We start from the raw sequence: 15,901 nt of genomic DNA, 5'->3' as shown, positions 1-15,901 counted from the left end.
GGGGTCTAGTTCCCATCAAAAACTATAAGGAAATAAATTTATTACCTTTTGATCTTTGACTATGTTATAGACAAAATCTATAGCTAGAACAATCAAAAATAAAAATCAGCTTTAGACCTATATTTTCTCTTTTATAATGATTCATATTTCAATTCACTTTAAATCGATAGTTTTCATCTCCTACCACATTTTTCAAAACAAATCTATTCTGACCAAGAGAAAAATTATACATTCTACAAGAGGACACTCTCCTCTAAAATATCATATAATTTTTATATATTTTTTGATATGATTTAATATTTTTTTCTTTCTAAAAATAGACATATTTTCAAACCTACAACCCCATTCGACCAATTGCATTACAACCCCATTCGACCCATGGCATCATGACATGTGTCCTTGGGGGTTTGAGGACCCCTAGGGACATTTGGTGATTAATGCAATAGGTTGAATGGGGTTTTAGGCTAGCCTATGACCCCATTCAACCCATTACATCATGACATGTGTCCTTGGGAGTCATCCTAGGGACCCCTAAGGACATAGGGTAATCAATCATATGGGTCGAATGGGGTTGTTAGCTAGCCTATGACCTCATTCGACACATTTCATCATGACATGTGTCCCTAAGGATCATAGGACCACAAGGGTCATAGGCTAATCAATGCAATGGGTTGAATGGGGTTGTAGGCTAGCCTACAACCACAATCAACCCATTGTATCATAACATGTGTCCCTGGGGATCCTAGGACTCCTAGGGAAATAGGGTAATCAATCCAATCTCCTATGACCCCATTTGACCCATTGAATCATGATATGTGTTCCTAGGGATCCTAGGACTCCTAGGGAAATAGGGTAATCGATGCAATTCAAATGGGGATGTAGGGTAGCCTACGACCCCATTTAACCCATTGCATTGATTACCCAATGTCTTAGGAACCTAAGGGACACATGTCATAATACAATGGGTCAAATGGGGTTATAGGTTAGCTATGACCCCATTCAACCCATTGCATTGTGACATGTGTTCCTTGGGGTCTTGATACCCTAGGGACATAGGGTGATTGATGTAATGGGTCAAATTGGGTCATAGGCTAGCTATGAACCCTTTCAACCCATAACATCATGTGACATGTGTCCTTGGGGGTCCCAAGACCCTTAGGTACATAGGGTAATGCAATGGGTCGAATGGGGTTGTAGGCTAGCCTAAGACCCATTCAACCCAATGCATTGCCATATGTGTCCCATGTTATCCTAGGACACCAAGGGACATAGGATAAATGATGTAATGGGTTGAAGGGGGTTGTAGGCTAGCCTAGACCCCATTCAACCATTACATCATGACATGTGTCCCTTAGGGTGCTAGGACCCCAGAGACATAGGATAATCAATACAATGGGTTGAATGGGATCATAGGCTAGTGTAGATGCCATTCAACCCATTGTATCATGACATGTGTCCCTTAGGGTCCTAGGACCCCCAAGGACATAGGGTAATTGATGCAATGGGCCTAATAGGGTCGTAGGCTATCCTATGGCCTTATTCGACCCATTGCATCATAACATGTGTCATTCAAGGTCCCATGACCCCAAGGGACATAGGCTAATCAATGCAATGGGTTATGTTGGTGTTTGAAAATGCTGGAGGGTTTTCAATTATCCCCATGAGAATATGACACATCTAGGGGCAGCTAACTCCCATTATCAACATATCATTTTAGACACCGGGCCAACTATAAGGCATGACCCTTCTTCTTCTTCAGGCTCTGCTAAACTTAGGCGGGTAAACTTGAGATTCAATTGATACCGTACTAGTGCAAAAAACATATCCTTGAATCTATTAAGAAGATTTTACCCTTATTTCTCCTAAAGACTTATGACATGACATAGAACTACAGTAGCTAAATGCAAAGCTATGAATCTCATAAGCTAAGTGAGGGTTAAACATTTAGGTCCTTCAACATGAAAGGTGAAAACACTTTTGATTAATAATGTTGATTTCAACAAACCCTCAAATATGCAGCAGTAAGACTTAATGATCCTGTAATTGATCAGTGCCTTAACCACTGGGAAAATCCATGAATCACAAACATACATATGAATATCTAAGACATATGTGTATCTTCAGATATCTGATCTATCACTTCAACTTGTAAATAGACATCTATGTTCAGTTTAAATCTCATTCTTACTTGATATCCTCCTCAATAAATTTGCAACCCTATTGACTTCTATGAAGCATTTACATAATTCCTTGAATTATTAGCAATGATGAAACAACATAAAACCTTAAGGGACTACAACTATGACCTAGACTCTTTCTTCAAAGGTCATAAAACATTACAACTCATTGAGAGTGGGGACAAGATTCAACTAAAACTCAATCATCTATTGCTCTTTTCATTTATTTCCTTGAAATTAATACAGTCATATACATGAAAATGAAAAACATGAAACAACTTAATAGATCTAAACTATCTATATATTCCTTCCTACTACTATTCATACAAGAAGAATTTGCTAAAGAATGAAGGTGGAATCACAGTTCTAGATCCAAAGAAATGGTCTCACAGAATGACTGAAAATTTCCTACCAACAATGGTCTCACAGTGAAAAAACTGGAACCCCTACAATAGAGGAAAAGAAAAGAAGATATAGGAGAAGAGTTCATTCCCAGATCTAATCTGAACATGACATCTATCCACTTGGAAAACCTTCTCAATAGGTTAAAACATCTTTCTAAAATTTTCCCTCAACTGTTGAATCAAATCTTCAATCAGTTATGGCTCCAAAAGCATCAAATATCTGAAATGTATGATTGAACCAACAACTGATTTGATTCCTGATTTTTACTCATGAAAAAATGAAAATTAGTTTTAAAAATGACTTCTAAAAGCCAAGGAAACACTCTAGAACTGATTTTCTTCACATCCAGACTTTACCAAGCCTTCAAAACTGCCCTGTAACAAACTCTGATACTTCATGATGAATTAAGCCCATTGTACTAAGAATGCCCCGGATCACAAAACTGCTTATAGATTCAATCGGTGAATTGCTATGTAAAAACTGACTTGAATTATGAAAAATTCAGGTTCTCCTAGTTTCGACAGTATATGATAGGGCATATTTAGGACAAAAATTGCACCTATTATGGCCATTTGAAAAACTTAGTTCTGGATTGTATCCTTGCATTAAAAATGAAAAATTTTAAAAATTATATAGTCAAGACTATATAAAACTTTTTAAAAGTTTAAATTTTTTCAATCTGTGTGTTGGTCTTCTTTTCTCTAAATTTTCACTTTATTTCCACTTCTCCTTATCCTTCCAATTTGAAAATGCCATATGTCGCAATTTCATTGGCTATGACCTTTTTGATATTAATTAATTCCCTTTAATTGCATGTCATCCTATTTCCTATGAGATTGTGAGCATATGAAAATTTCCCTACGGTCTCATGTATAATGAATCTCATAGCCCCGGGACCCTTCTATCTTACCCTTTACGATCATATGTTTTACTTCTTTCTTATAGGGGCGTAAACTTTTGCAATTGGAAACCTTCCATTTTCATTCTCCCGCTCATACACTCAAACCTTTCCCTTTACGCATTTATGGGCATGAGTGTATCCTCGGAAGCATTTTAAAATTTGTTTACACTCTTTCAGGTGCATGAACGTCGTTTATGGGAGTGCAAAAATCTTGAGCAAAACCTAAGGTAATGGAAGTGGCCAGGTGATCATTCCTTTGGCTCATAACATGGAGCACCTTAAGAAAAATTTTAATTGACTCTCTGAATTATGTGGATGCCCATTAAAACTTCTGGTAGCGAGTACTTGCTTATTACTAGTCAACGGTTCCTTTTTAATCATGCCGACTACTCTTTTTAGAACATGAGTTTCCTTTTAAAATGATGTGGATGGTCTTTGTTCTGTAATTTAGTCGGCTACTCTGTTGATTGGTCTTTGTGAACTTCTTGTGAAGGTGTGGATTTGCTTTAGCAGGGAGTGTATTCTTCACAACTTTTGAAGCTTCCCCTTTTAAAACCTATAGGCTCCCTTTGTTTTGATGTGGCTTGGATCTTTTAAATCATGCTCTTTGGATGTCTTCCTGCTTAGAGGTGCTCCTTTAAAAATGCAGTTGGGTTCCCTACCAATGAGTGTATGCTTCTTTTTATACTTTGACTTGATATGTTTGGACTTTCCTTGCTTTCTCTCCTCAAGGTGAAAATAGCCATATCAAAATTGATTGCACTATGCCTAGGAATGAAACAATCATCCTGTATTCAATGAATTTTAGCATCACATGCATAATTTCCATAGAAACTATAATGCAACATATCATGATACTTTGATTCTTGATACTTCTAGAGCTTGGAAGAAAAATTGAAACAAGACTAGTCCAAAAAGCCTTCTCCCTAATCCATTGTAAAAACCTCAGTGTTCGTGTCAATCTGATGTAATTTAGTTGGGCCCCCAGTGGGTCTGGCTAAATTTTTTTTCATTTCTGGACAACTAAACCATCAAACTTATTTGTTAATCACCTCAAACTGATTTGAGCCAAGTTTAATCATTGAATCATCAATTCAAACTCATTCAAACTATTGAAATTCAATTATCACTTTTGCGCTAGGAGGTCCCTTGATTGACCTTAAAAATTGACCCAAACACCTAATCAAGATCTAAAAATTGACACACTGAATCTTTACTCTGCACACTTCTATCCTGTTGAATCTCATCTCATGACTAATTCCCAGTCAAAAGATATTGACCATCAAATTTACCTTATCAGAATTATCTGCAAGTAAACATGTTAGAAAATAATAAATGGGGTTTGGATTTGGCTTTGAGAACTGGACAAATGGGCACATGGGAGAACAAAAAATGGGGCATTTGTTCTCTGTCATGACGAAATTATGGATCTACAATTTGGGCTCATAACGAATAACATAACACATTTGGAAATCAGTCAAAGTGGGCTACTTGGATTTTGCAAAGTGGGAACAATAACTAAAAAGCAATTTTTGCAAATGGAATGGACCCAGAAAAGTGTGCAAATGGATTCCTCATTACTTACAAACTGACACACTTGGAGTATCTTTTGAGGACAATACAGGGGTACAATCCATTTGACTTGACCTATCACGGATTAGGAGATAAAATGTCATGAATAGGGGTACCAAACAGCCTGCACTTTATGACACTAGTAAAAGATAAAAATTCCATTTGGAATCGCATTTGAAAACTGATCAAATGGATTCGTCATAAGTTGAAACTTGAAACATAACAAGTATCTAACATTTACAATATAGTGCAATAGGAATTTTAACATATGGGTCAACTGGGTCAAAATTATAGCACGTCAAATAGGGCTTCCCAGAATTATGTGCAAAGTGCATAAGCAGGAAATCAGGAACTGTCCAATTTTGAGGGGTTCAAAACCTAGACAAATGGATTTGAAACGAATCAAAATTTGAAACATAGATTCTTGGGTATGGACAATAAACACTCCCAAAGTGGCGAGTCATGAAGCATTTCTGGGTGCGAGATATTCAATGACAAACACAGCCTCCTGTCGCTATTTGACACGGGTGAAAAATGCAGATTTGACAATTGCTCAAAACAAGACTTCCTAAAATGACCCAAAATCTCAATTTAACTTCATGGAACACATGGATAGGCTGAATGGATGGTGTTAGAAATATTAAACACCTCATGGGGCTCTCAAGTACAATCGGGTACACATGCATTTAAAAGCGTTTAAAGGGCTCAATTTGCTCAATGGTGCTCAAAATTGATCATGCAATTTTGAGCGCCAATAGGTCGAATAGAGTCATAGGCTAGCTTATGCCCCATTCGATGCACTACAACATGATATGTGTGCTTGGGGGTCCCAGGACCCCTAGAGGAAAAGTAATCGATGCAATGGGTTGAATGGGGTCGTAGGCTAGCCTACAACCCTATTCAACCCATTTCATTATGACATGTGTCCTAGGACCCCAAGGGACATAAGGTATTGATGCAATGGGTTGAATGGGGTTGTAGGCTAGCCTACGACCCCATTTAACCCATTGAATTGATTATCCTATGTCCTTGGGGGTCCTAGGACCCCGAGGGACACATGTCATGATGCAATGGGTCGAATGGGGTCATAGGTGCAATGGGTTGAATGGGGTGGTAGGTTAGCCTATGACCCCATTTGACCCATTGCATTGCAACATGTGTCCCTAAGGGTCCCAGGACCCCTAGGGACATAGGGTAATCAATGAAGTGGGTTTAATGTGGTTGTAGGCTAGCCTATGACCCTATTCAACCTATGGCATCATGACTTGTGTCCCTAGGGGTCCTAGGACCCCTAGGGACATAGGGTAATCAATGCAATGGCTAGCCTACAACCCCATTTGACCCATTGCATTGCAACATGTGTCCTTGGGGGTCCTAGGACCCATAAGGATATAGTGTAATCGATCATGTTTAATTTAATAAACCATATAATACTATGTAATAATATATATTATAGTTGTATATGTAATAATATATATTGAACATAATAATAATATTTAGATAATATGTATAATATTATAGATAATATATATTTGTATGATCCTAATATACTATCTAATCATATTTAATATCATATATAATATGATCTAATTATAATTTTTTTATATAGTATAGTAAATAATAATAATAATAATAATATTCAAGTATATCATTATATCTAAAATGTGAAAACATATTTAAATATGTTTGTAAGTTTTTTGTTTATATGTATAGCTAGTTCCCACCTTCTCAATTTTTTAAATTTTTTTGTTTTCCATCACATTTCAAGTACCTGATTAGGCTTGGAATTTACCAAACCTCTTTGGTCAACTCAGAAAATGTGTTTGAGACATGTTTCTATAACATTCAAACTTCGAGTAGCCATCTGAAAATATTTTTTCATCCAAATTCAATGAAATGAAAAGGGTATTTTGATAACACTCTCAAGATTCCATTGATATAATTACTATCAAATTCTGAGTTCAATAAGTATTTACTAGTTAATTTTTAATGAAGATGTCTGTAAATTGTTGATTAACATACTGATTGAAAAATAGCTATAACTATCAAATGGTATAACATTTTTGAAATCCAAAAGTTGCATCACATTTTATGCATCACCTAGTATAAGAAAACAAAAAGAAAAAATTAATTTTGTAAATTTTACAATTACTTAAGGTGGTCAAACACAAGAGTTTTTTAATTCTAAAAATGTTATAGTAGAAAATTCATATTTAATTATTTTTGTGAATAAAAATACCCAAAAATATGCATCACATATAGACATGAGTCGAATTTTTATATCTATAATTATATTTAAAAATATTATCATTTGATTTTGATTAAGGTGGTCACACATACACCTATCTTTTATTTTTGTCTTGAAATTCTTCTAGTACTGCATTAAAATCCATAAATTTGTCAAATCAAATATTTTTTTCTTCAGATAAGGCCTAGTAGTTTAGAAACTACATTTAATTTTCTATGGATTCTTTTCTTACAATGTTTTGATATAAATCCCATAACTACTTTAAAATTATGTATCAAGTTAACATAACCCTGACTTGCTAGTTTTTCACTGCCACTTAAGGCCATAGTTTGGTTGACCATGATCTTGCACATACCATGTTATGCATAAAAAACTAAGCATATATCTATCAACTAGATCACTACTTGAAGGAGAAAGTACAAGATAAGCAAGTAAGGCAAAAGTATGTGAAATCTAAGGAGAAAATTACATACATATTCACAAAGCCATTGCCTAAGGATGATTTTGAATATGTAAGAGGTAAGTTAGGGGTCCTTCACCTATCCAAGATTGACTAAGAAAGGGATGCATGTTGCATCAATTCATGGATAATTAGATATACCTTTTTGGAGTTGCAAGAATTCACTCTTTAGGGACTATTTCTAGAAGTTGTAAATGTGACTGTAATGAAACTTATGTAATAAGTACATGCAAGGTACAAGATATAACTAAAAGGTTTCATAAGTTTCACATTGCAACTTATAGTTACCTTTGTCATTATTGTCAAAGGAGAACAGAAGCAATTAGGGAGATGAGTAAGCTGAAATGACGTATATTCAAAGGTGGAGTTCTTCAAGATGATATAAAGTGATGTTGTTGAATAGAAAGTGAATTATACCCAAAGGGGAAGAATTTTTCAAAGTGGAGATGAGTTGAAGAATTTGATGTAGAGAACCTTAATGAAGTCAAAGAGCTAAAGAGTTGTGTTTTTGTGAATGCATACATTGATCTTATCTTATGGTGTAATTTTAAATGTAATGTAAAATCTTATGTTTTTGTGTTTCTGTGAATGCCAAAGGGGAAGATTGTAATCCCCAATTGATAATGTTGTTAATGTATGTGAAACAATCGTATTAGTTGTTATGTTTTCATTGATGCCAAGCCTTAATTGGCTAGATATTATGCTAATTTAGTAGAGTGTCATATCATTTGATAGATGAAGAGGATTTGAAGAAAGTATGAGGTGTTAGAGTATTGATAAGTGTACGGTATTCAATGGGCACTTGAATGAGTTAGATTATGACATTATAATGGTGGTTTGATTTTTTTACAATTAATCAAATCATGTACTATTGAAATCATGTACAACTGAACATGGTGAATATAGGAATACAATATTAACTAAGGTATTACAGTTGTCACTGAGCATCCATAAAAGAAGTGTTGAAGTTTATTGTTAATTGAGTCAAGTATTGATCAAGAAAGTTTTAATGTTCACTAAGCATAAACATGAAGAAAAAGTTAAGAAAAGATTTAATCTGAGGTCGACATTTAACAAAAATTAAGAATGTTTAAGAAACTTCAAGGATAAGGAAAAAGTTAGTTATGAGACCAATGACTAGAGAGATTCAAAGAAGATACGATAAAGGAAAATTAGTAGTTTGAATTGAAGAAAAAAGCTCAAGATGGAGTCATATTTCCTTAGCATCTAGATTTGTTGAATCTAAAATTGATGAATATTGACAATCATGATTAAGTGACAAAATTTGAAAGATTCTAGAATGACAATTTTTGTTCAATTTTGCTGATATTGTTGTTGTTGAAGAATATTTTGTTGTTGAAGAAAAAGAAAGACAAAAGATGAATACAGAAGAATGATATTATGAAGATCAAGTAGAGGAAGTGCTAAGTAGAAGTATGAGTGTAAGAATTAGCCAGAAAGGGTGTAGAAGGAAGAGATAAAGAAAAGGAGAGATCTAAACAAGCAAGGTAGTGCTAAAACCTAATAGATCATTTCACCGTCACTTTCTTACTATTCTAGTGGAAAAATATCTTAACTAAGTGGACCTAAAAAGTCTTTGAATTCCTATATGGTAACATACTTTTAAATGTTTTGTAAGTCCTTTATCCACTCTTTAGAAATGTCAAGGAATGATAAAGTTTAGATGATCTTTGGTGAAAAACCTCTAAAAATGTCACACTAAAATGTGAATGTAACCTTTAACAAGGTTGGCTCCTAACAGAGTTCACTTCAGAAAAGTGAAAATATTTGGCTTGTCAGTTGCCAAGTAGTTTTCTCTCTTTACACCTTTACAAGGTTTCCACATTAAATTCGTGTATCAATGTGTGAATTTTTATTATACTACAAATTTATTTCATGTTAACTATTTATTTCTACAACTCGGTATAAGCTAGATGATTACTTTGATACTTGAAATATTATAGTAAGTTAGAAATTTTGATGTAAATATGAAATCAGACAGAATAATGATGTTTGATGTTGTTACCAAGTAATTGATTTGAAAGTTAAAAAATTTTAAGTTGGTACTAAAGTGTTTTTAAGGCATGCAGGATAACTGGTTACCTCCCCCCTTGCCCCACCACACTAACTCCTTTCTCTTAGTTATCTAACAACTTATGGATATGTTATCTTGAAAGATTGTCTTTCATATTTATTGGAGCATTTAGGTAGTGGCTCTATTTCATTCCTATCAAACTTTAATAGGATTGGAACCTTCTAGCAAGGGGTCAAGGTCTCCTTAAAAGAATTTTTTCTCTATTAGGGACTATTATACTAAATGCATTGTATTTTACTCCTATTAGGGTTACATCCTTTCATAAGGAACTTATATATATATATACACATTATCTTGTGGCTTCCATCACCACTTGGGGATTCCCTCTAATCAATGATTTTTCTAGTAAACAAATCATTGTGTTATGATGTATCATTTCTTGTTGTTGTGCATCATTGTTTTGATTATTAGAGATTATATGTATAAGTTTTAATTTAATTATATTTGGACACAACTGATTCACCCCCCTGCCTACCCACCCCCCCCTCAATTGTGTGTGAACTTTACTTCTTAAATGTAAAATGTAAGGAATAAACATAATATATTATAGTTTAAATCATCTTCATAAGTAGAAATTTCAATATTAATTATACAAAGCCAATATTTTGTCTTTTTGTCAAAGGTGTGAATTTATTCTTCTGAATTGACCAGTTCTTTGTGATTTCTACTTTTGAAAAAGTAAAAGTTATCTAAATCATCTCGTAGGATATTATTTTGATTATATTTGAATAATAGAATTAGTATAGTTGTCATATTGATTGTCTTATTGGTATTTTTCCAATAAAATTAAATTTAGTAAGACTAATTACAAAATAAGGCAACAAATTAGAGACATAGAGGTTAGAGAAATTGACAAATCCATTCAAGTAGTGGAAGTAAAAGTTGTCTCCTAAAGTTATACATAGAATCAAGGAGGAAATTAACTCTATTGCCCAATAGGTAGAAAACTTTGATCTAGTATTATATACTAAATTCTATGTCTAAAAGAATACCATAATCATAAACAACAATCAACATATAAATAATTTAATATTCTTAACACAAGTTCAATAATTAGAGGATAAGTTATAATTGTGAAGAATTCATTTCAATCTTTCTCAAGAAATCATTTCCATCTTGATGGATTAAAAAAGTTCAAATTTACAAATATAAGATGATCTTCTATAAAAATACCTTTACTAGGAGAAATTCTTAAAGTATAGGCCTACTTGCCTTAGTTTTGAAATGCCTAAAGAGTAGGAAAAGATAATCATAATTGATCATTCCTATTAGTAGGCCAATTCTTTTGGAAGATTTGATTATTGAGTTTAGCATACTCAAAATTTTCCAATATTATAGTTTGTGAACTAATAAGGGTGACAATGTGAAATATTGGGGAGTTATAAAAATAAGAACTTTTAAAATCTAGTTCACTTTGAAGTTTCTTAAAGATACTAATCTCTAAACTTTTCTATGAATTATTTATGTCGCTATCTTATAAAATATCATCGAGTCCATGGGTAAATGCATCAATACAACTTTATATATGAGCATTAATTTTGTTATGGGAATTTTGATAATGAGGAATTGGTAAAGCTAAAAAAGTTCAAAAATTGGCCAATTAAGAATTGTGCTAACAGTTCTAGCCCTAGTTAACATATTTCTCATCTTTGAAGGCTTCTTTCTTAAGACCTAGTTTTAAATCATGTTTTATATTAACAAATGTGCTTATTAGAGGTTAAAGGTTTCTTTGTTAAAGTGTAATTAGAACATGTGTTGTGAATTCTTTTGTTGGTTTGACAATAAGGGTAACACACTTTCTGTTATACACCTCTTGCTATTTATCCCAATGATGGATCATAGAGTGTAACCTAAAATGTTGATGCTAAAAATACACGCACAATCAAATCTAGAAACCTTTGATAATAATTATGATGGATTGTGTAAATTTGATATCTCTAATAAGGGTTCTCTCTAACCCTAGTCAATACTTGCATTATACATTTTCTCATTTTGATGAATAATACCTAAAATATAGTCAAGGGGTTCTCAATTTGTAACATTCAATTACTTTGTTAAGGATATTGTAAGACTTGTGACCCTAGGTGATTAAGAGACATACTTTGTAAGTGAAGGCCTCAACTTGTGATACATTTTTGTTCATGCTTAAATGATATTCCTATCCTGTGACTAAGAATCGCTTTAGTTTTTTACTTAGAATATTTGAAGATAGATTAATTGGATCATGAAAAATAGTTCTTAATAAATTTCAAATTAGTTTCAAAAGTAGTTCCAATGTGGTTTATCTGTGAGGAATTTTTTGGCAGTGTACCAACATCTTTTTCATAATTCATGACACCTCTTATAGTTTATCAGTCTTGTGGTTGTATCGAGTATTAAAGGTTGATCTTTTGGTGAAATAATAATCACTACTTCTAACAAGCCATATTAGAGCTTGGTCACAAGTTCAAATCTACGCAGGTTACAAAAGTAACTCTAGTAGGGGGATTGTTGGTAGTGTGTCAATGTCCTTAATAGAATTCATGACATGGTCTAACAACCTTCTAAGGATTCTATAAGTCTATTGGTTGTATTGAGCATTATTATGTCAACGTTTTGTTGCAATAGAAACCCCTAATACTAATAGAGTGTTATATAAACATGATAGTGAAAATATTATTGATATATAGAGAAAATATTCAATTGAAACACTCATTCTTTATTCAGTTCATTATGCACATTGGTTTCAAAATTTTATATATATATATATATATATATATATATTAGGATGTAGTCATATTATTTAGTATGATGTATTGTTTGGTACAAGGTGTCACATGTACCTAATGATGTATTGTATTAGGTTATGATTACCATTCTTGGTCAGATATCTTTAGTGTGTATAAAAATCAAATATTATAAAAGTGAGTCATTTTAAGTCAAAAAATACTTTGATTAATCCAATAAGGTATTTTTGTTAGTGACAAAAAGAAATAGCCAATGAGGCAATTTCAAGTGGTTTTATATCCTAGGAGGGTTTTCATTTACGAAATATTATTTTATGAATTTATGTGTTATTTTTCTCTCCATGATTTACATATCTATGTTATGTCATTTCATTTTACAATATGCTCTATTATGACCAGTACTTTCGTAAAAGTCTTCAATGCCTCCATTATTTGATAAAAAGTGTTTACTATATTCATAGTTGTTTAATTGATTTGCCTACATAATGTATGAATATTTCTGAAATGGTATTTTTATTCATATTAATTATGGTTGATTTTGATCAAAAGGTCCTGACATCTTCATAGTTATTTTAAGTCTCATCAAAGCCCATTGAAATTGTTATACCACTGATTTGCCCCCTCCACATTTTGATGGAACACAATTATTTAATTATTACATATCTTATAAAAAAGTTAAATAATTATTAAAAATATTTTTTTTAATGAAATTGTAAATTTGAAATACTAAATTCTCAAACACCTTCTATATGGTTAGAATTACAAAGTTCATTAAAAATAAAGCTCTCATGTTTTTTATGATGTTGGAGTCTTGCATTCCCTATAATGATTCAGAATAGACTTGTTAAGAACAATTTAACTTCACCATTATACCAAAAAGAATTAATTGACATTCCACTTATCTTTTATACACCAATAAAACAGTAATTTACAAATGTATAATTGGTTGGTGTGCAATTATCCATACTGAGTAGAATAATTGGGTTGGAGTTTCAGTTTTTTTAAAGACTTAAGTTGTGGAGTTGCAAGGATCTTATTACTATCATGATTTACAATGGAGTTGGAGCCCAACGCCTTTACAAATTGGTTGCTATTCTCTGATGCCGCAGCCATGGAAGATGCAACACGTCTCTCTTCTTTCTTGTGTCGGATGCCACATGCATTGCACAGTGACTTTTCATTGACCCACCAAGGTAACATTGCAACTTTGTTAAACATAATAAATGTAGAAAACCCCAAATATAAGAATAGATATGTATGCTTATTTAACATGTTTTAATCTACTTAAAGAACAGAAATGCTGATATCTATGTGAATTGGTTGCATCTAAAAAAATGTGCATTATAAAATTTACCTTGGCACCCTTAGGACCATTCCTCCACAAAGGTGTAGTAGTCGTATGACATGTAGAACACATTCTTGCTGCATCAACTGAACTAGTATTTCTTCGTTGCTTCTGCTGTACCATTCTTATAGAGCTGCCATTATTATTATTATTATTATTATTATTTGTACTAGGGTTACTATTAGACGATGTCTTATTGGCTCTTGCAGGCAGTAGCATTTCAGATCCCAAACTTGTTGCATGGTTTTTAAATGCCAGAATATCATTGGAATCCACAAATTTCGAACATGAATGAGTTATAGGAAAACAAGTTGTGGGATTAGAAGTGGTTGCAGCATTGTACGGTTGGGATCTATAGACATGGTTGTTCATTGATGATGACACATTGTATAATCCACTAAGTGGAGCAATTATGTTGTATGAAGCTTCCAATTCAGAATTTGTTATCTGTTGTAAAAACATGAAAACAATCAAAATGATCAGACAAAACTATTTAATGGTTATGGTATCTACTCTATCTGTAAAGAGTGGTGCATGAACCTCCCCGCCAAGCAATTCACCATCACTGCCATGCGCAGTTTTATTATTATTCGTTTTTGTATTTTAAGATGCAGCAATTTAAATTTTTATTTTTTTAAAAGAATATGGTAACAGTGTTTGAACTTAATCGAACCTATGATTTCTGAAGATTTTATAAGTGTTGAAAAGTATCAGGTCTGTTATTTTATATTAAAAATATCTATAACTGAAAAGCTGTTATGAAAAAATGTCTAGATAACCTTGTTGAAAGTTATTTAATTCCAAGCATATGTGACGTCTGATATTTCCTAGAAGCATTTGTACCTGATTTCAGGAGAACCAAACATAATAATAATAAGAGTCAAATGAAATGGGTTTTACCTTGTGTGAAAGAAGCTTAGACTTGACTATTTGCATGACGTTGAAGCTGGCTTGCATGGTCTTTTCCTTCAAAACGTCCATGGCGTGTTGTTCATCTGGAGATGGCACAGTGCGGGGCAGCCCCAGAGACAGCGTGCAATCCACAGTCACACCACTGCTGCAACTTGAACTCACCAAATGATTGTCCTCCTTACAACTGCCGCTACTCTTCATTAGACACCTGATAAGGTCCATTTCTTTCAATCCCCCCGCTGGATCACTGTTACAGCTACTAGGAAGAACAGTCTCGAATGAACTACCACTGAACAAATCCAGTGATATTCTTCTTTTCCTCCTCAGCCCAAACTCCATCTCCTCCTTGTTCCGGCAATCCATACGTCAAACCCTCTTTAGAAAAGCGGCCCTCAAATCCAAAACACAGCTCTAGAGGCAAAACTTTGGATCAAACAAAAAGCATGAAGAAAAACAATGACATTCTTTAGTAGCCCACTAAACCACTTTGGCTCAAGCACATCGAGATCGCCTCACGTCGACTGCAATGCACCGATTGCTTAAGCTCTTGATTTATCTTTGTAAAACCAGCAAGTAACAGGAAGATGAGAAATAGATCCCTGAAAAACGTTATAAAGATTTTAGGTAGAAAACTTGGATGTATATCGTAACTTGACAACCTGGTACATACCCTTTTGAGATAAGTAAACGTTAAAAACGATCTCGAATGGCAGCTTAAATTATATTTCTTTCTCCACATCTGATAGGATGCATGCTGTGTATCCACACTCACATCAATACTCCCACCTACTACAATGTATTTGGATAGCAATTATCTCTCTGGCAGAAATAAAAGCAAGGCAGAAACAGATTTGGCTAATCTAAGATGGGACATTTAGTGGCCCAATCGATGGAAATCCCACCTAAAAATAGTTCTGTCGGCATGATTATTCAAATCTGAGGTGCGCAGTGTATCGGCCAAGTGTTTTTCGATTCTAATTGACTGCTTTGCATCTACACTATATATTTCATATTCTTATATTCTCACTATGATTATTATTCTCTCCATCTTTCTATTTTT

General features: G+C 33.4%; 1 protein-coding gene across 1 annotated transcript in view; it reads right to left on the bottom strand.

Annotated features, from left to right (window-relative positions):
* The window catches only part of LOC149550647 (uncharacterized), a 48,354-nt gene extending 33,150 nt beyond the window's left edge, over positions 1 to 15,204 (bottom strand). The window contains exons 1-2 of the mRNA XM_089794496.1: positions 14,830 to 15,204; positions 13,939 to 14,376 (exon numbers count right to left, since the gene is read on the bottom strand). Of these exons, the coding sequence (XP_089650622.1) occupies positions 13,939 to 14,376; positions 14,830 to 15,204 (813 nt within the window). The remainder of the gene's footprint in view (positions 1 to 13,938; positions 14,377 to 14,829) is intronic.
* Positions 15,205 to 15,901: the final 697 nt, after the last annotated feature.

The sequence above is a fragment of the Cupressus sempervirens genome, chromosome 7 (assembly GCF_028749045.1).
Source record: "Cupressus sempervirens isolate cs-2001-9-10 chromosome 7, ASM2874904v1, whole genome shotgun sequence".
Lineage (NCBI taxonomy): Eukaryota > Viridiplantae > Streptophyta > Pinopsida > Cupressales > Cupressaceae > Cupressus > Cupressus sempervirens.
This window is presented reverse-complemented; position numbering and strand designations above follow the sequence as displayed.